Source organism: Saccopteryx bilineata, chromosome X, assembly GCF_036850765.1.
Source record: "Saccopteryx bilineata isolate mSacBil1 chromosome X, mSacBil1_pri_phased_curated, whole genome shotgun sequence".
In the NCBI taxonomy this organism is placed as follows: Eukaryota; Metazoa; Chordata; class Mammalia; order Chiroptera; family Emballonuridae; genus Saccopteryx; species Saccopteryx bilineata.
In genome coordinates this window covers 11766956-11787513 of record NC_089502.1, presented here as the reverse complement: position 1 = coordinate 11787513, position 20558 = coordinate 11766956, and the positions used below count along the sequence as shown (strand labels likewise).

The 20558-nt window shown below is 36.5% G+C and overlaps 1 protein-coding gene across 3 annotated transcripts in view; it reads right to left on the bottom strand.

The window, feature by feature from the left end:
• HS6ST2 (heparan sulfate 6-O-sulfotransferase 2) overlaps nucleotides 1-20558 on the bottom strand; it is a 421534-nt gene that overhangs the window by 130613 nt on the left and 270363 nt on the right. For 2 of the 3 annotated variants that reach the window (XM_066249551.1, XM_066249552.1), the window contains exon 3: nucleotides 250-282. The exons of the other annotated variant lie outside the window; for it this stretch is intronic. In XM_066249551.1, coding sequence (XP_066105648.1) covers nucleotides 250-282 — 33 coding nt within the window. The remainder of the gene's footprint in view (nucleotides 1-249; nucleotides 283-20558) is intronic. 3 annotated transcript variants of the gene reach the window in all.

Here is a 20558-nt window from a genome sequence, read left to right as displayed (position 1 = left end):
AATAATAATAAAAATATATGTGTGTATGCATATATATACATATATATATATAAAACAAAATCTATCATCTATCTATCTATCTATCTATCTATCTATCTATCTATCTATCATCATCATCATCATCTCTCTATCATGAAAAGAATTTGCCTACCTATACATTGTATTGAAATTAAACTAATAGACAACTGCAGAGTCTATTTATTCTAATTTACTTGGGTTCAGTTAAACTAAAAATACATTGCAACTTACCTCATCTCATTTAGAATCTGAAAAATCCTCCACCTGTTAAAGGAACAGTGAAACCAAGCACTAGCAAGAGTTTGGTAAGAAAGAAGTTAAAATAAAAGTGTTTTAGTTTGCTTTAATAGCATATTTTTTTCAGCTTCCAACCCCACAAGGAACCAGGTCCCCATTTAGTTCCTCTGAAGTAGTGGGGAGATTATGAATCAGAGTCCTGAAAAGGGCAGCACTAAAAAACAGACTGTTGGAACTATTATGGGCTGAGAATGACAGATCTACTGCACAGTCATGTTAATTCCATTCCCTTTCACCAAAATGATGGCCGTCTAAGCAAAAAACAAGTCATTAAACCATAAACCAAACTGAACCAGATGCTACGGCATCACTAAAATAGAAATGCCTGAAAGTACCTAAAAAATTTTCAGGGATTTTTGTTTTGTATTATCAGAAATATATAAAACATAAATAACAAAAGAAAAAGAAAAAAAGAATGATTAGACTTTGCTGATGTTTTTTAAAAAGAAGATGAAAATTCAAAGCATACAGAAAGTGATATATAAAAAAACATTCATCAAAGTAAGGTATGTGTATCTCCATTAAAAAAATGTTTTTGTAATATATGTCTTAAGAGTCAAAAAACACTAATTCAACTGTGTGAATTTCTGATATTAGTAGAGTCTGTATAGTTGTGCATGGGTCAATTGCTAATTTGAGAGTTCAAAAGGCTCAGTTAGCTTTTGTTTTATATTAAGCAAGGGATAATATAATGTAATAACACTTTTGTGCCAAAATAAATTAAATGTCCCATACGTTTTCCTGGGAGAAGTGTTTCTTTACATTAATTTGCCTGTAGGCTTTAGAAATGAGGTAAGAGACTTTTAATATCATTATAGCAGCAGAGCCTTGCATCATCATTTGAGAAACAATATAAGATTCTTAAAATTTGTTCCCAGTGTGGCTAAGCCCCACTTCCGTGGTTCTGTGAGTTGATAAGAATGCCACAGAAGCAAGTGTTATGAACAACTAAAGTGATAGAGTTGGTGAACCCTGATGCCAGATTCATTAGACAAAACAACCCTATTAGCTGACTTACCATCCAGGGCCTTATGTACTTCTCTTATATTAGTTCCATAAGAAACAAGTAATCTAAAGTTTTCTGACCTACCTCATAACTTAGTTTCTCTACATAGTGAAGAGAGGCTAGTACCCCTTCCATTGCACTTGGTCTCTTGAATAAAGAACATTATAACTTAGAGTAAATAAAAGAAATAAAAAAACAAGAAAAAATAAAGCTATGTGTTGATTCTTAGTACTAGAAAATTGCAAATTCACATATGTATCACTCTCTAAAACCATAATTTTAATCTTGCTGTACTAACAGAAATCTTCAAATTATATAAAAATGTGTGTAATTGATTTATATGGGGAAAATACAAAATTTAACTCTATTTAAAAGGAAATATCTCCTTGAAATTATTTTTTTAATTTCTATGTAAACTTCTCAACTGCTTATTAAAGTTTGTTTAATGATTGCAATGAGGACATATTTAGAAGTTCTTTGTCTTACCTGAGAGTCCAGGTTGTCCAGGCAGAATATTCAGTGGTGAACCAGAAAGATGTTACAAGGGCATCAACCAAAAGAGTGAGCAGTCATCAGCAATAAACCAAAGGCCATGGGTAAAAAGTTTAAAAAAAAGAGAGAGAGAGAGAGGAATGCTGATTAAAAATATGAATTAACTTTATGAACCCATTTTATACATGCACACACACTTTAAACAGGATCTTAAATGGAATCTTTTAAAAAGACCATTTAATAAAAAGAAATTATAGTTACATAATGTGATAGAGGTGCTAAATAGCACTACAATGCCAATCATATTTAAACATACAAATGCATTAATTAAAATATTGTACACCTTAAATTTATACAATGTTATATATCAAATATAAAAAATCACCTTACAAAAATTGTTTATTATGCAACCGACATTGTTAAAGGTATTGAGTGTATAGCAGTGAAAATAACAGACACAAATTCCTGTCTTCACAGAGTTTACAATCTTGTGGAAGATTTTTTAAGTCCATCTGCTTGGAAAAAAATTTCCACAGAAATATACTGTATGTTATTAACTCTCAGAAAGAGTTTCTCCTTATTTTATTTCTCTGTTTATGTGTGAAGAACATATCGAATGGCATAAGATTGAACATTTGTATTTCAAACAATTCTTTTTCTTATTAAAATAACATTGTTTCTATTTATGATTTCTCCTTGTGAAAAGCCTCCCACAAGGTGATGAGTCAGATTTCTTTATAGATGGACCATTTGCTGTCTGTAAGACTCTAGGTAGGTGCACATTGAAATGCTGTAAAAAAACAAGAAGTCTCTTGGAAGCTTTGGTAATACTAAAGTCCCACATCCCAACAGAAAATTTCCCGCAAGATTCCATAGTGTTCTGCAACTGCTAGCCCAGATGACACTCTGAGATTGCCTTCATCATCCCTCAGCAAGCCACATTCTGGGAAAGCAACAGGAGTTAGTGGACAAAAAGAGCTGTGGTTTTCATGTCTGGTACACAGAGTCTGACTGAAGAAGAAACAATAGGGATAACCTTCCTCTGGGCCAAGGTTCAAGAAGATGTTAAATATACTTCAAGTAGTAGATACTGCCTAAATGTCAAATTAACATGGAAAGGAAAATATGAAAATGAAGGTAATACATATATGTCATTGGAACCAAACGGGAATTAAGGAAGACATGGGAGCCCCGGGAGCCCCAAAACCTCAAATGATGACATCTATCTCATGGCATTTATGTTTTCAGTCCAGGTGCTTAGTGATTCAGAAGTAAAAGTGAAGCTATCTATTCACTTTGATATTAAGGGTCTAAATCAAAACCTAGGGAAAAAGGATGATGTAAAAATCTCAGAACCCCTGCCTAAAAATCAGGATCCATGGTTTCTATTCCTGGTTTTCCCAATGACTCATTTGATCTCAGGCATATTCTCTTCCTTATTCACTCAGGGAGACATGAAATGAGGGATTTCTAAAAATTCTCCCGTTCCAATATTTTGTAATTCTCTAATAGCTTTGTCTTTTATTTCAGTGCCAAGTTAGTTAAAAGTATAGTCATCTCTAGTTATTTTCTCAGCAAAACATGTCATTTAAAAAGTTCATAGAATCCAGAGCCCAACATTCTGAGCTTATGAATATATCCAAAACAATAATAACTAAGTTGAAATGCAAGCAGATCATCATTCTGTCCAGGGCTCAGCTTTGCTTATTTGAAATATAGAGTGGCTGGTTCTTTGGGATGGAAAAGTAACACAAGGAAACTTAAATAATTGTACTGTATTAGGAAAATCTAAGTGATGAACAATTGACTCTTGCTCCCCATTTCTACTTTTGCTCATGCAACTTCTTCATCTACCAGGAGCCTGTTGGTGATTGCTGTCAATCAGCAGAGACCTTCACAGCTACACATTCTCAAATAAAGGTTACGTAGTGCTCATATTTTGCGAAGGGTGGCTTAAAAAAAAGACACAAACACTGGTTTGGTTTGATTGCAAATCTGTGGCACATAATAATATTCTCTGTTGGAGCCAATTACCTACCACTGTTCCAGAGTTGCCAAAGAAATGCCCCATTCACCTTCTCTGATTTCTGACACTGGTTTGGTTTGCCCACACTCTCCCCAACTCCTACACTTAAGAGTTACTGGCCCTTGATTGGCCACCTTCTCCCCACTTAGGATGCCTTTCTACCCTCATCATTGTCTGAGATATTATACTGCAGTTTAATAAACTGTCACCCCCTTTTTTCTCTCAGGCCATACCCTTGGTTAGTCTCTGAAAGCAAATACAGTATATGTATTCTATCCTGTAAGTTTGTGAAGAAAAATTATTCTGCATGTTAAATCTGGTCTTCTGAATGGGGAAGGGGTTTCAGGTCTGCAATGTTCAAACAGGTGGAGGGAAATGGAGATGCCAGACTAAAGGCTTGGATGATTCTTAAGGCCCCAGGCAAAAATGCTAATTGTCTACTTTATTTGCAAATTGTTAAAATGCTTAGCCTTAGCTTTTTCTTCACATGCATGCCTGAGAAGTGGTATGGGGCCAGCCCAGAAGTCACACAAACTGGGTTCTAATCCAGATTCTTTCATTTACTAATTGTATGACATTGGTAAGGTTCCATAACTTCTCAACCTTGATTTCCTTATTTACAAAATGGAGACAAAGTATAGTACCTGTACCAGTAATGATAGTCAACATATTTAACAACTAATACGACAGGGGCACTAACCAGTCAGAACAGAAGCTAACTCAATCAGAACAGAAATCAAATGTAAACAACCTGTGTAAACATGCCAATGTGTGCCCCACAAGGTGGTTGTGAGGATTAGGTAGAATCATGCATGATAAACCTGTAGCCGACTACAAGGCCCAGGGTCAGGACTCAATAACTTTTATACATGATTATTTTTATGTAGAGAAGAAGAAAAAGAAAAGAATTGTCCAGAAGTAGAGTGAGTCTATGGCAGGCCTGGGTCAAAGCTAGCAGCCCGTTGTTTCTACACTGGGAACAGAATCAGTTTTTGAAACCAGTATCAAAGACACCTACCTGTATGTCAAAGGCTACACTGAAAGCAATCACATTCATTGATATGGAGAGGAGCATCTCCCAACATGGATATTTCTACTATCTGACTGCTCTGCTTTCTTCCTTATATTATGCCGAGCCTACCAGAAATTGTGTGTACTCTTAAAGAGGGGGAAGCTCCTTATAGTCTGCCTTTGGCACAACTGTGAGGTCTCCTGAGTTTGCCTTGACTGCTCCTTTTAAAGTGTATATTTTGCCCCAAATCCTAAACCTGGCTTCCAGACCATTCTCCAGGCCTACTTTTCCTTCCAGCTGACTAGAATTTCAATTCTATACTGTCTTTGGGCAAGTTCATCTTAAGACTACACGGTCTTCTAGACTTACAGAAATTACCTTTTAATGGTTCAATTTCCAGTCCTATGACATTTAGAGAGGATATCTTTGATATGGATTTGATTTCACATCTCTCCATATATACCACCTAAATACAATATGTATAATACAATACACAATATATAACACAGAGTTATTTTTGTTATGCCAAAAACATTTGCTTAATAGTTAACTGCTGATTTTTTATTCCCTAGAATTAATGTGATTAAGGAGAGACAAATACAGCTCAAGGTGAAAGAAAGAAGCCTGGAAGTCACAAGACTGAGGTCCTCCTGCCAACTCTGCTGTGTGACTGGCTCTGGACAAACCCATTCTCAAATGGGAAGATGGCACTCAGTTTCCCTATCATACAATCAGGATGTTGATAAAGGTACTTTTCCAAAGGTGCCTCTGTTCTTTTAACATTCTAAGTTTTTTACAAGAATTTGATTCAGTCAGGAAAATTTCCTATGAAGTATAGCCTGGGTTCTTACAAATAATAGGCCTAGAAATAAATGCTTTTGCATTGCTCTAGGAGACTTTGGAGCCAGGGCAGATTCGGCAAGTTTGTCTTCAGTGGTCCACTCTTCCAATTACATATTTAGACCTTCCACTGGCTCCTCAGTGACATGGGCATGCCTGAGTCATTTTAGCCAGTGCCCAGCATGCAAAGTAGGAGTCACATCTGATACTAAAATGTATTTCTGCAATCATCAACCACAGACTCTGAGATGTCATCTTCTGTTCTTTTACAGACTATTAATTAGTTTTGTCCAACCTTTTCTAGATTTCAAGACACTGTGGGGGTAAGAATGTGCCTGCCACAGATCACAGAACACCATCAGTGGCAGAGCCAGGACAACACCCTACCTACCCTGTGTCCACCAGAATTTTCTGAAGGGTAGCAGGCAAACAGGCATCTGCTCCTCCAGACATAATACTTCAAAACAATTCATTGAGCAATGACTGAAAAAGACTGGGAAAATAACCGTAAAAGACCTTAAGGATTTAAAATTCGTCCTTTCTAGTAGCTGTTAAATTGTGAATACATTTTCCTAAACTTCTCTCTCACATTTTCTGCTTTAATGCACTTTTAATGCATACCATGGTAAAAACCATTGATTCTTACATTCTTTTCACTCTGAGAAAAAATGCCTAATAACTGGCCCTGTATTGCCAAAACACCAAACACATTTTGAAAACAAGGTAGACCTGCTGAGGAAAATGGCATAACAGCCTATTCAAAAGCTGTTTTTTAATTGAATGCATTGGGATAACATTGATTAATAAAATTATATAGGTTTCAGGTGTACAATTCTATAATACCTTATCTGTATATTATATTTTGTGTTCCCTATTCCAAGTCAAGTCTCCTTCCATCAAATAATGTTTTCTTATCTATTTGTGAGTCAGTCAATTCTCAGTTGCAGGTATCTTCTCTAAGTAGTTTGTCTGTTTCCTGTAGTCATTACTAAACTGGCCCGTCCAACCACCTCCCACCAGTGCCCAGTTTTAGTAAAATCCTCTCTCTGTCCAGACGTTTCCAAATATCTAAGTGGCAAGCAAGTAAGTAAAACATTTATATAATAGACTTCACTTAAAATATTTCAAGCCACTGTTGTTCTTGCCCACACATCGCTTGTGAGTCTCTGCCAATGTGACAAATCAAAAGATCTAGGGCTGTGTTTTAGACCCCTTCTTAATAGTTATTTTTTGGGGGCTGATGTAATACTCATCATTGAATTTACATTTGCTTCTATTGATGTATGTGGGTTTTTTTGAGAAATTCATGATCAATTCAAAATATTATGAGCTTTTGACACCATTCAATGTAAATATATATATATACATATATATATATATATATATATATATATATATATATATATATATATGGCCCCATTGTTAGGTCAAAGCCTTTGTTTCATGAGGAAAACTGTCTCCACCTTTTTGCAAGATTCTCAGGTTCATGTGTTACCTGAGGTTCTAAAACCAGGTCAAAGTACAAGCCAAAATTGCCAAATCATCTGAAGGAGTACACAGAATATCTTTTCTAGAATTATTGGGAATTATAGCTAAATTACAGACAATAACAATCATACTATTAGCTAACATTTAATGAGTGCTTACTTTATTCTTGGCACCATACAGTTTATAGGAATTATTTCATTCTGAATAAAATATTTACTCATTGCATAGATGAGAAAACCAAGGCCTAGAGGGACTCTAAGAACTAATAATGCAAATCTACAGTTATAGGAGGCCAGCACCCAAAAGTCATTAGCCAGTAACTTGTACTGTACCTGTGAGGTGGACATAATTTTTCTTATTTTACAGGTAAATCAGGTGAGAATCAAAGAATAACTTGCTCAAGGTCACACAACTAGTAAGTTAAGGTGCTGAGATGGGACAATTCAATATTCCCTGGCTTTGAATTTTATGTCTTCCCCATTGTACTGTGTGCCATGTCACCATTAAGCACTAATGTGGGAAGGGTCACTGTATATAATCTCTCTGTGCATGTAACACCTGCACTTAGAACTAAGACTGTATTCTAGTGTTTGTTACTGTATATGCCTGCACACTGCTCTGAAGTGACTCCTTGTGTACCTCTCTTCTAAGTTCTCATGGGACCATTTTACATTGTGATTTCTAGGATAAATTTGCAGGCTATGAGTGCCAAGCACTTGAATACACAAGAAAGAGTGGTAGTAGCTCATTTGAAAATAAAAACTGCTGTAAATCTTCACTACAGCTATGCTGCTTCTCTAGGACCTAAATCAGGTGGCAGTGGGTAGGCTAGGAGCTTGTAGAGAAAAGGAAGTTAGCAGGCCAATTGAGTTTCTCTCTCTCTGTGTCTCAATCTCTTTTCCCCCCACTCTTTCTCTCTCTCTCTAAGGGAAAGTAAGGGGTACTTCTTGAAGTTTTACCTATATTTATTATCTATAGAAACCTGTGATTGGATTACACAGGAACATGATCCAGAAAGTCCAAGGCAAAATGACCAAGAAAAAACTGTATAAAGGGAGGATACATGCCACATGCCAAGGAGACCCATGTAATTATAGTGGTTAGAGGACAATTGTTTGCTTGAGAAAGAGCTGTGATTGCAAAATTATGGAGTCCATCCTCAAGCATGGTGAGTCACGGTGTTTACAATTTGACTTTGACTTAGTTGGAAAAAAAAAACTATCAAAATCAGAAGGTTCCCTTAGACACCATTATGTACAACCTTTGCATTTTTCAGGCCCTGAGAGAGAAAGGGAGGTGTCCAAGGTCACAAAGTCAGTTCATATTAGGGACATAACCATCTCTTTGACCTCATGACTTTCATTTTAAGGTTTTAAAAAGTGCCAGGGTCTTCTACAAAAAAATTAATGCAGCAATATATGCTATAAAGATGAACATAAAAAGGCCAGGTAGAAGCTAGCAGCAGAGATTCAAGCATAAGGACTCATCTTTGTTGTTTAATAAAAACAATAACGTTGTAAGATGCTCTTCCTAACTCCTGTACAGACAAGGAAAGAACCTCAGAGAGAGGAAGCAACTTGCTCAGGGTCTTGCAGCTATTATGTAGAGAATGGAATTTGTAGGTTGATTTGATTCCAAAGCCTTTGTGTTTTTTGCCTTAGCTAAGTTCTGGGTCTTGAATTTCTCTGTGACCATCACCTAAATAGAAAGTAGCCCCTTATGCCTGACCAGGTGGTGGCACAGGTGACAGAACGTCGAACTATGATGTGGAAGACTCAGGTTGGGAACTCCGAGGTTGCTGGCTTGAGCACAGCCTCACCAGCTTGAGCACAGGGTCACTGGCTTGAGCATGGGATCATAGACATGGTCCCGTGGTCACTAGCTTGAGCCCAAAGGTCGCTGGCTTGAAACCCAAGTTTGCCGGCTTGAGCCCAAAGTCACTGGCCTGGGCAAAGAATCACTTGCTCTGCTGTAGCACCCCCAGTCAAGGCACATGTGAGAAAGCAATCAATGAACAAGTAAGGTGCCACAATGAATAATTAATGCATCTCAGCTCTCTCCTTTCCTGTCTGTCTGTCCCTTTCTCTGTCTCTGTCACAAAAAAAGTAGCCCCTTCTAAGTTACAAGTGAGTTATTATGTATTCATCTTTGGAATTGTGATAAAAATGGGATGAGTCTTTGTCTGTAAAAACACACCTAGCAGGCCTGACCTGTGGTAGCGCAGTGGATAAAGCGTCGACCTGGAACACTGAGGTCACCAGTTCAAAACTCTGGGCTTACTGGGGCAAGGCATATATGGGAGTTGATGCTTCCTGCTCTTCCCCCACTTTCTCCCTCTCTCTCTCTCTCTCTCTCTCTCTCTCTCTCTCTCTCTCTTGGTCTCTCTTCTCTAAAATGAATTAAAAAAAATTTTAAATAAATAAATTAAAATTTAAAAAAAAACAAAACACATCTAACAAAGCCTTGGCCTTGGTCGATGCCTGGTTCTCAGCTTCCCAGAAGCACCCTTGGTTTAGGAACCTAGGAAAACAGGGAGGCAAAAGAAGAGCTTATCAATTCCCTCATAACCACTGAAGGCTTTGTAATCCCCCTCCTCAAACAGGAAGTGGTGGTGAAACCTCAGACTGCTGAGGCTGACCACCTGGGAACTAAGAAGCCACTAACCATGGCAGCCAAGGTGTAAGCTAAATGACATGATGCTGTTGGCATTTTCTGGTATCTGAACACAAGGGATTACAGCTGAAGTCTGTATCCAGCACTAGGCAATGCTGATCTCCACATACAAATCCCCTCAAGGAGTTCTACCTCAGCTCCACTTTGGTAGCCCCAGAACCACAGATTGATGTCTCTTCTGACAGGAATTAAAGTAGTGAGAACAGTCCCAGAAGTAGAAGGCAGAATTTGGAATTGCTTATTTGAAACTGGACTTGCTGAATTGCTAATTGCCCAACTGGAACATTATTAGGCTGCTATTCATTCCTCCCAATCAATATGGGTGTGGGGAAGTGGGCAATGTATATCCTACAAGCAGTTGAGAAATCACCAGAAAGCTGGGTTTGTGTAAAATGAATCCTGGTTTTCCACTGACATACATTCTAATCAATCTGCTACTGCTAGACAGTTGGCAATTACCCTTCATACCCTGGTTTTAAGCTACTCTGCCCCAACCCCTTGTAAGGCAGGTAGTGATCTAGAAACCCACATGAGTTACTGCTATAAGGGAAGCTCAATGTAAAGGAATCTTTCTCTAGAGAAACCTTTGAATGCATCAAGGCAGTTATTTTAAATTTTGGATGAAGATATCTCCCAAAACAAAGGCACACCTCTCTTTGACTCAAAGTTTATTATTTACTCCTCTTACATATATCTAAAATTCTAACAGCTTCATTGAGATATAATTCATATACCATACAATTCACATATTATAGTATACAACTCAGTGGTTGTTAGTATGTTCATATAGATAGGGACAATCATCACCATAGTAAAATTCAGAGCATTTTCATTACCTAAAAAAGAAATCCAATACACTTTAGCTGCCACCACCATTATACTCTTATTCATCCTAGACCCTGACCACCACTGATTTACTTTGTCTTTCTATGGGTTTTCTTATTTCTGACATTTTAAGTAAATTGAATCATATAATATGTTACATTTTATATATGGTTCTTCTAACTAAGCATAACATTTTCAAAGTTCATCCATGTTATACCATTCATCAGTACTGCATTTATTTTCATGGCCAAATAATGTTCCATTATTATATATTATGCTCATTCAAAATATTTAAAAATAAAATGCAACTAAAAATTGACGTCCCCTTCCATCAAGTTCACAGTTCTGTCCTGAACATCTGTTATGTTTGTTCAATTATTAGCACCATGGGGGAACATGGAGATGAATAAAAAGATGCAACAAACACATCTAATCATTTACTCAACAAACATCTACTGAATGTCTCCTATGTGCCAGGAATGGGCTAAGGCACTTGAAATACAAGGATGAGCAAGACATGGTCTTGCCTTCCATGAGCAAACACAGTGAGAAGAACAGTGTGTAAAATCACGTACATATATAGTAGCTCCACAGGGCGTAACTACTGTAACTACTGACAAGTTATGGCAAGACCATTTTCCACTCTAGAAAAGTTCACAGTCCTGGACTGGGTTCTTGATCCCACAAACATTCATGAGAGAACTAGCTCAACAGAAGGCAGTGGCCACGAATCACGTTTTTTGTTTGTTGTTTTTGCATTTTTAAGTGAAATTAGCCATTTTAAATTATACATTTCAGTGGAATTTAGTATATTCACATGTGTGCAACAAACTATCTCTACCTACTTCCAAAACATTTTCACCACACCCAAAAGGAAACTTCATACCCATTAAGCAGTCACTCTTTTTTCCCCTTCTCCTCATCTCCTGGCAACCACCAATTTGTTTTTGTCTCTATGAACTTACTTATTCTCGATAATTCATATGACTAGAATCATATATTACATGGTTTTTTGTCTGTCTTCTTTCACTTAGCATAAACTTTTTAAAGTTTATCCATGTGGTAGAATGTATCAGCACTTCAATCCTTTTTTTACAGCTGAATAATATACCATCATATGGGCACATCATATTTTGCTTATCTATTGATCTGTTGATAGGTATTTGGGTTGACTTTGCTTTTTTATTATCTTAATAACATAACTTTGTTATGTAGATGTTTTTGTGTGGACATATGTTTTCTTAGGTATATACTAAGAGTAGAATTGCAGAATAATTTGATAATTCTATGTTTAACTTTTTGAGGAACTACCAAACCATTTTCCATAACATGTGCACCATTTTACATTCCCAAGATCAAAAAACGAAGGTTCCAATTTTGCTCACAGATTCCATTTTACTTTTTACTTCCACAAAAGAGTTTCATTAAATTAGAGACAACCAATTAGCCCAAATGATTGACACTAATGTTGGGCATTAAGGTTTGGGCATTTTAATTAATGTTTATGCTGGTGGAAAAAACAAAGCAAATGAGAACAGAGATACAATCCACCATCACCACCATGAGAATGCTTCCACTCGATCTCACAACCTGAAGGGGAAAGTAGGCAGGTCAGCAGGATTGTAAAACTGTCCCCTGACCCATGTCAGTGAGATACACAGCATCTTTCCCACAAGAGAATAAGGAGGAGAGCATTCTTAGCTATTAACTAAACCTAGCAAAACCCAAGAAGTGATTTTATGAAGGAAATGACATTAAATCAATAATGACTTTGGCAGCAAGGAAAAAAAACACCACAGTCTTCTCTATTAGACAAGAAGTTGATAGAAGCATCAGTGTGTTGTGACGGCACTTGGATCCTGTTATATTTGACACTGGATCTTGTCCCCTAGAGTAAAGATGTGACTTAAATCTAGGAAATAGATAATAATGATGAATTTCTAGCTCTAAAGATGACAATATCTAAGTATATCATTGAAACCGGACTTTATTGCCTTGTCTCTCTCCCCCAGTGATCAGACAGCTTGACAAACACTGAATCTACTCTTCCTCCAGTCTTTATCATACCTAGAGCAGGTCAGCTCCATTCAGAAGTGGCATTTTATCTTTTAAACTGTATGATGCTATTTTCCTGAGCAAAACTGTCATGGTCAAGATGACATGCCACTACCTGAGAAGAGTTGAGGTATGATCTCACAAGCCTTTCCTCAAAGCCAGTGAATTCACATTATTAAGGAAGAGGAAGCCTTGGGGAAGGAACTCAATGATACCAGTACCTTAGTTCAAATCCTTAGAACTTTAGTAACCTAAGATTTTGATGGGTGGATTTCAAACACTTTTTAAAAATTGGGCCATCTTTTCCAAAAACAATTTCCAATAACTCCATTATATGAAACACATAAAACTTTAACTGCTATATATGCAGCTGGGATGGGTTGAAGGGAGAGGAGGTTAGGCCAGAGCTCGCATTTATTGCACCACAAGATGAGTACTGTACAATCTAGAGACTATCTTTTAAGATTAGAGAACAGCTAATCTTAAAGTGTAGCATGAAGATACTGGTGGAGCTCGTGACCCATTTAGAAGGTCCCCAAGGTCCTCCTTTTTCTAAATATATGTTTATGTGAAGCAGATTTTCCTCATATACTTCAATCAAAATAACATATTAAAACAGATCAGATGCAGAATCTGATGTGAGAATCCATCTGTCGTCCGTGAAACCATATATCAAAGAGATTTAGAAAATGTAAAACAATGTCACTATATTTTCAGCTTTGGAAATCAGTTATTTTTCATAAAGATGTGTTACTTATGTAACATTTCTTTTTTTTTTAATAAATTTTTATTAATGGTAATGGGATGACATTAATAAAGCAGGGTACATATATTCAAAGAAAACATGTCTAGGTTATTTTGTCATCAAATTATGTTGCAAACCCCTCGCCCAAAGTCAGATTGTCCTCCGTCACCCTCTATCTAGTTCTCTGTGCCCCTCCCCCTCCCCCTAACTCTCTCCCTCCGTCCCTCCCATGTCCTCCCTCCCCCCCCACCCTTGGTAACCACCACACTCTTGTCCATGTCTCTTAGTCTCATTTTTATGTTCCACCAATGTATGGAATCATGTAGTTCTTGTTTTTTTCTGATTTACTTATTTCACTCCTTATAATGTTATCAAGATCCCACCATTTTGCTGTAAATGATCTGATGTCATGATTTCTTATGGCTGAGTAGTATTCCATAGTGTATATGTGCCACATCTTCTTTATCCAGTCTTCTATTGAAGGGCTTTTTGGTTGTTTCCATGTCTTGGCCACTGTGAACAGTGCTGCAATGAACATGGGGCTACATGTGTCTTCATGTATCAATGTTTCTGAGGTTTTGGGGTATATACCCAGTAGAGGAATTGCTGGATCATAAGGTAGTTCTATTTGCAGTTTTTTGAGGAACCACCATACTTTCCTCCATAATGGTTGTACTACTTTACAGTCCCACCAACAGTGAATGAGGGTTCCTTTTTCTCCACAGCCTCTCCAACATTTGCTATTACCCGTCTTGTTGATAATAGCTAATCTAACAGGAGTGAGGTGGTATCTCATTGTAGTTTTGATTTGCATTTCTCTAATAACTAAGGAAGATGAGCATCTTTTCATATATCTGTTGGCCATTTGTATCTCTTCCTGGGAGAAGTGTCTGTTCATGTCCTCTTCCCAATTTTTATGGGATTGTTTGTTTGTTTGTTGTTGAGTTTTATGAGTTCTTTGTAAATTTTGGATATTAGGCCCTTACCTGAGCTGTCGTTTGAAAATATCAGTTCCCATATAGTTGGCTGTCTGTTTATTTTGATATCAGTTTCTCTTGCTGAGCAAAAACTTTTAATTCTGATGTAGTCCCATTCATTTATCTTTGCCTTCACTTCTCTTGCCATTGGAGTCAAGTTCATAAAATGTTCTTTAAAACCCAGGTCCATGATTTTAGTACCTATGTCTTCTTCTATGTACTTTATTGTTTCAGGTCTTATATTTAGGTCTTTGATCCATTTTGAATTAATTTTAGTACACGGGGACAGGCTGTAGTCGAGTTTCATTCTTTTGCATGTGGCTTTCCAGTTTTCCCAACACCATTTGTTGAAGAGGCTTTCTTTTCTCCACTGTGTGTTGTTGGCCCCTTTATCAAAGATTATTTGACCATATATATGTGGTTTTATTTCTGGGCTTTCTATTCTGTTCCATTGGTCTGAGTGTCTATTTTTTTGCCAATACCATGCTGTTTTGATTATCGTGGCCCTATAATATAGTTTAAAGTCAGGTATTGTAATGCCCCCAGCTTCATTCTTTTTCCTTAGGATTGTTTTGGCTATTCGGGGTTTTTTATAGTTCCATATAAATCTGATGATTTTTTGTTCCATTTCTTTAAAAATTCTCATAGGGATTTTGATGGGAATTGCATTAAATTTGTATATTGCTTTGGGTAATATGGCCATTTTGATTATATTTATTCTTCCTATCCAAGAACAAGGAATATTTTTCCATCTCATTGTATCTTTTTCGATTTCCCTTAACAATGCTTTGTAATTTTCATTATATAGGTCCTTTACGTTCTTTGTTATGTTTATTCCTAGGTATTTTTTTGTTGTTGTTGCAATCGTGAAGGGGATTATTTTTTTGAGTTCGTTTTCTAATATTTCATTGTTGGCATATAGAAAGGCTATGGACTTTTGTATGTTAATTTTGTATCCTGCGACCTTACTGTATTGGTTTATTGTTTCTAATAATCTTTTTGTGGAGTCCTTCGGGTTTTCGATGTATAGGATCATATCATCAGCAAAAAGTGATAGCTTTACTTCTTCTTTTCCGATATGGATGCCTTTTATTTCTTTGTCTTGTCTGATTGCTCTGGCCAGAACTTCTAGCACCACGTTGAATAAGAGTGGAGATAGTGGACAACCCTGTCTTGTTCCTGATTTAAGGTAGAAAGTCCTCAGTTTTATGCCATTTAATAGGATGTTGGCTGATGGTTTATCATATATGGCCTTTATCATGTTGAGATATTTTCCTTCTATACCCATTTTGTTGAGAGTCTTAAACATAAAATTGTGTTGTATTTTATCAAAAGCCTTTTCTGCATCTATTGATAAGATCATGTGGTTTTTGTTCTTTGTTTTGTTGATATGGTGTATTACGTTAACCGTTTTGCGTATGTTGAACCATCCTTGAGATTCTGGGATGAATCCCACTTGATCATGATGTATTATTTTTTTAATATGTTGTTGTATTCGGTTTGCCAGTATTTTGTTTAGTATTTTAGCATCTGTATTCATTAGAGATATTGGTCTGTAGTTTTCTTTCTTTGTGCCATCCTTGCCAGGTTTTGGTATGAGGGTTATGTTGGCCTCATAAAATGTGTTTGGAAGTATTGCTTCTTCTTCAATTTTTTGGAAGACTTTGAGTAGAATAGGAACCAAGTCTTCTTTGAATGTTTGATAGAATTCACTAGTATAACCGTCTGGGCCTGGACTTTTATTTTTGGGGAGATTTTTAATAGTTTTTTCTATTTCCTCCCTGCTGATTGGTCTGTTTAGGCTTTCTGCTTCTTCATGACTCAGTCTAGGAAGGTTGTATTGTTCTAGGAATTTATCCATTTCTTCTAGATTGTTGTATTTGGTGGCATATAATTTTTCATAGTATTCTACAATAATTCTTTGTATATCTATGATGTCTGTGGTGATCTCTCCTCTTTCATTTTGGATTTTATTTATTTGAGTCCTGTGTCTTTTTTCCATGGTGAGTCTTGCCAAGGGTTTGTCAATTTTGTTGATCTTTTCAAAGAACCAGCTCCTTTTTTATTGATTTTTTCTATAGTTTTTCTGTTCTCTATTTCATTTATTTCTGCTCTGATTTTTATTATCTCCTTTCTTCGGCTGGTTTTGGGTTGTCTTTGTTCTTCTTTTTCTAGTTCCTTAAGGTGTGAAGTTAAGTGGTTTACTTCGGCTCTCTCTTGTTTGTTCATATAGGCCTGAAGTGATATGAACTTTCCTCTTATTACTGCTTTTGCTGCATCCCAGAGATTCTGATATGTCGTATTTTCATTTTCATTTGTCTGTATATATCTTTTGATTTCTGCTCTTATTTCTTCTTTGACCCATTCATTTTTTAGAAGTATGTTGTTTAGTTTCCACATTTTTGTGGGATGTTTTTCCCCCTCGTTTTTGCAGTTGAATTCTAGTTTCAAGGCTTTATGATCAGAAAATATGCTTGGTACAATTTCAATTTTTCTAAATTTGCTGATATTGTCTTTGTGGCCCAACATATGGTCAATTCTTGAGAATGTTCCATGTACACTAGAGAAAAATGTATACTCTGTCGCTTTGGGATGAAGTGTCCTGTAGATGTCTATCATATCCAGGTGTTCTAGTATTTCGTTTAAGGCCACTATATCTTTATTGATTCTCTGTTTGGATGACCGATCTAGAGCCGTCAGCGGTGTATTGAGGTCTCCAAGTATGATTGTATTTTTGTCAGTTTTTGTTTTAAGGTCAATAAGTAGCTGTCTTATATATTTTGGTGCTCCTTGGTTTGGTGCATATATATTAAGGATTGTTATGTCTTCTTGATTCAACTTCCCCTTAATCATTATGAAATGACCATTTTTGTCTCTGAGTACTTTTTCTGTCTTGTAGTCAGCATTATTAGATATGAGTATTGCTACGCCTGCTTTTTTTTGGGTGTTGTTTGCTTGGAGTATTGTTTTCCAGCCTTTCACTTTGAATTTGTTTTTATCCTTGTTGCTTAGATGTGTTTCTTGTAGGCAGCATATAGTTGGATTTTCTTTTTTAATCCATTCTGCTACTCTGTGTCTTTTTATTGGTAAGTTTAATCCATTTACATTTAGTGTAATTATTGACACTTGTGGGTTCCCTACTGCCATTTTATAAATTGCTTTCTGTTAGTTTTGTATCTAGTTTGATTCTTCTCTTTTGTTTTTCTATCATTTGTTTTTGTTTGTTTGTGTTCCATACTTCTTTTCTCTGTTGCTACCTTTTTTAAGTCAAGTGTTTTTGTGGTGGTTTTTTTAAGGGTGGTTACCATTAAGTAATGAAAAGGGTACCTACCATATTCATTGTAGTACCCTATCTTATAAGTATTTCTGCACTTCATCATCCTTTGCTACTGTTAATCTCCATCCTCTCCCCCCTTTTTTTCCTTTGTTGTCACAGTTTAAGTTTGGTTTTATTGTGTTCTTGGTGGAGCTGTTACTTGTGGTGTTGTTTTCTTTTGTTCTTTGAATCTGGTTGGAAAATCCCCTTTAGTATTTCCTGGAGTGGGGGCTTTCTGTTGATAAATTCTCTCATCTTTTCTGTATTTGTGAATGTTTTTATATCTCCTTCATACTTGAAGGATAGCTTTGATGGGTATAGTATTCTTGGCTGAAAGTTTCTCTCTTTCAGGGCTTTAAATATTGGGGTCCACTCTCTTCTAGCTTGTAGAGTTTCTGCTGAGAAATCTGATGATAATCTAATAGGCCTTCCTTTATATGTTGTACTCTTCTTTTCCCTGGCTGCCTTGAGAATTTTTTCTTTGTCATTGGTTTGTGTCATCTTTATTATGATGTGCCTTGGAGTGGGTTTGTTGGGGTTAAGAAAACTTGGTGTTCTGTTTGCTTCTTGAATTTGAGGCTTTAGTTCCTTCCACAGGCTTGGGAAGTTCTTGTCTATTATTTGTTTGAGTATATTCTCCATTCCATTTTTTTTCTCTTCTCCCTCTGATATACCTATTATTCTTATGTTATTCTTTCTGATGGAGTCAGACAATTCCTGTAGGGCTTTCTCGTTTTTTATTATTTTTGAGTCTCTTTCTTCTTCTCTCAGTTGTGCCTCAAGTTGCTTGTCTTCTATTTCACTAATCCTATCTTCAATCTGGGCTGTTCTGTTAGCTAAGCTTGTTACCTCGTTTTTCAGCTCATGAATTGAGTTTTTCATTTCTGTTTGATTTGTTTTTATAGTTTCAATTTCTTTGGTAATATATACTTTGTGTTCATTGAGTTGTTTTCTGATCTCCCTATATTGCCTTTCTGTGTTTTCTTGTATATCTCTGAGTATTTTTAAGATTTCTATTTTAAATTCTCTGTCATTTAGCTCCAAGGCTTCCAATATGTTAAGTTTTTTCTTTATAGATTTTTCCACATCTATTTGTGTTACCTCTCTTTCTTTTGTATCCATAATATTCGATTTCCTCTTTCTTTTCGGCATCTGAGGGTGGTCTTATTGATAGCACTAATTAGAATTAATAAAGAGTAAAAAGTAAAAAAAAAAAAAAAAAAAAGGTAAAACACCCCACAAAAAAAAACAGTAATAATTTATTATTTCCCCTTTTTCTCTCTTCTCTTTCCCTCCTCTCCCCTCCTCAGGGAAATATCATGCCTATAATGGAGGGCCTGATTTGGGGTGAAGAGTTCAAGGGGCAAAAAAAAGGGAGTAGGGACCTACTAAATGCAAAAAAAAAAAAAGGAAGAAAGTCTTAGACAAGCATAAGATGATTTGCTTGTAAGTGATGGTCAACTAAGAGATATAATGAGAGGGATAAGAGGGAACCAGAAAAAAGGACCAAAAAAGAATAATAAAGAAGAAAAAATAAAAATAATAAGTAAAAATCTGTTGTATTAAGTGGAGCGAAGACTAAATACAATGGAGACCTTGGGTTGGGAGGACCCAAAATGCCACAAAAATAAACAAACAAGAAAAAAAAATAAAAACAAAAGCAAAAAAGAGAAATAAAGCCAAAAAAAAGCCTTGAGTCCCAAATTAACTAATTTGTTCGTGATTGAGGATTATATGGGAGGAAAGTAAAATGAGAAAAGAAAAAACGAATAGAAAGGAAAAAATAAGAAAAAGAGAAAAACGAAGGAAGAAATAAAATAGGAAGAGAAAAAAACAAAATAAAGCAAGACAAAAAAAAAAAAAAAACAAAAGAGGAGAGAGTGAGAGTTAAGTGTTTTGGAGTATAACCTTAAAGGAGGGTGAGGATGAAGAAGAAAAATAAAATGCAACACTCATGGGTAGTGTAGTTCAAGAAAGGGGAAGCATAAAATGGGCAGAGAATAGAAGGACCGAGGTGGAGGAAATAAAGGCAAAAAGATAGAAGAAACAAACAACAACAACAACAAATTAGTGGATCAAGTTGTAAAGTCTGTGGGTTTTTCTTGATTTTGAGAGGTTAACTTCTTCCTTTTTCTTTTCTCTCCGTCTTCCTGGTCAGTGACTCTGTACCCCAGGCTCTGCCCCTGTGTCACTCTTAGGTAGGGATTTGCAGTTGATGGGATTCTATGGCAATGTCATATAATTGGCTTTAATATGGCTTTTAATGTCATATAATAGTCTTGCTGGAAGTAAAGGCTTGTTGGCGTTTGCAGGGTCCAACGATGAGAGAGTTTGCTTTCCTGGATTCTCTTTCCTAGTCCCCCCTTTCTGAATTAGCAGCTTGGTGATCCAGCTATAAGGCTGCAACTGCTTCTGCCTGGGGAGTAAGAGGCTCAAAGAGCTGGGAAATCCCCACTCTATCCCCACTCAGTGCAAGGCTTTGGGAAAGGCTCTGAGAGTCAGGGCCTCCAGTGTAATCAGGCGGGGGTGGGAGTCAATTGTTGTCAAGGTGACTGTTCAGCGCCTATCATTTAGTTGGACCTCTCAACCCAGGCTTTCCACACTTTGTAGCCTGTTTTTGCAGGGAAGAAGAGGCACTAGTCTCTGCTTACAACTAGTGTAGTATAGACCTTATTATCTGCCAAGTCCTTCTTGTTAGCGTTTATCCCTGAATATGGAGGGATCTATCAATCAGAAGTTGCCCTCGCCCCTTTAGGGAGAGGTACTAAAAAATATCACGCCTCTTGTC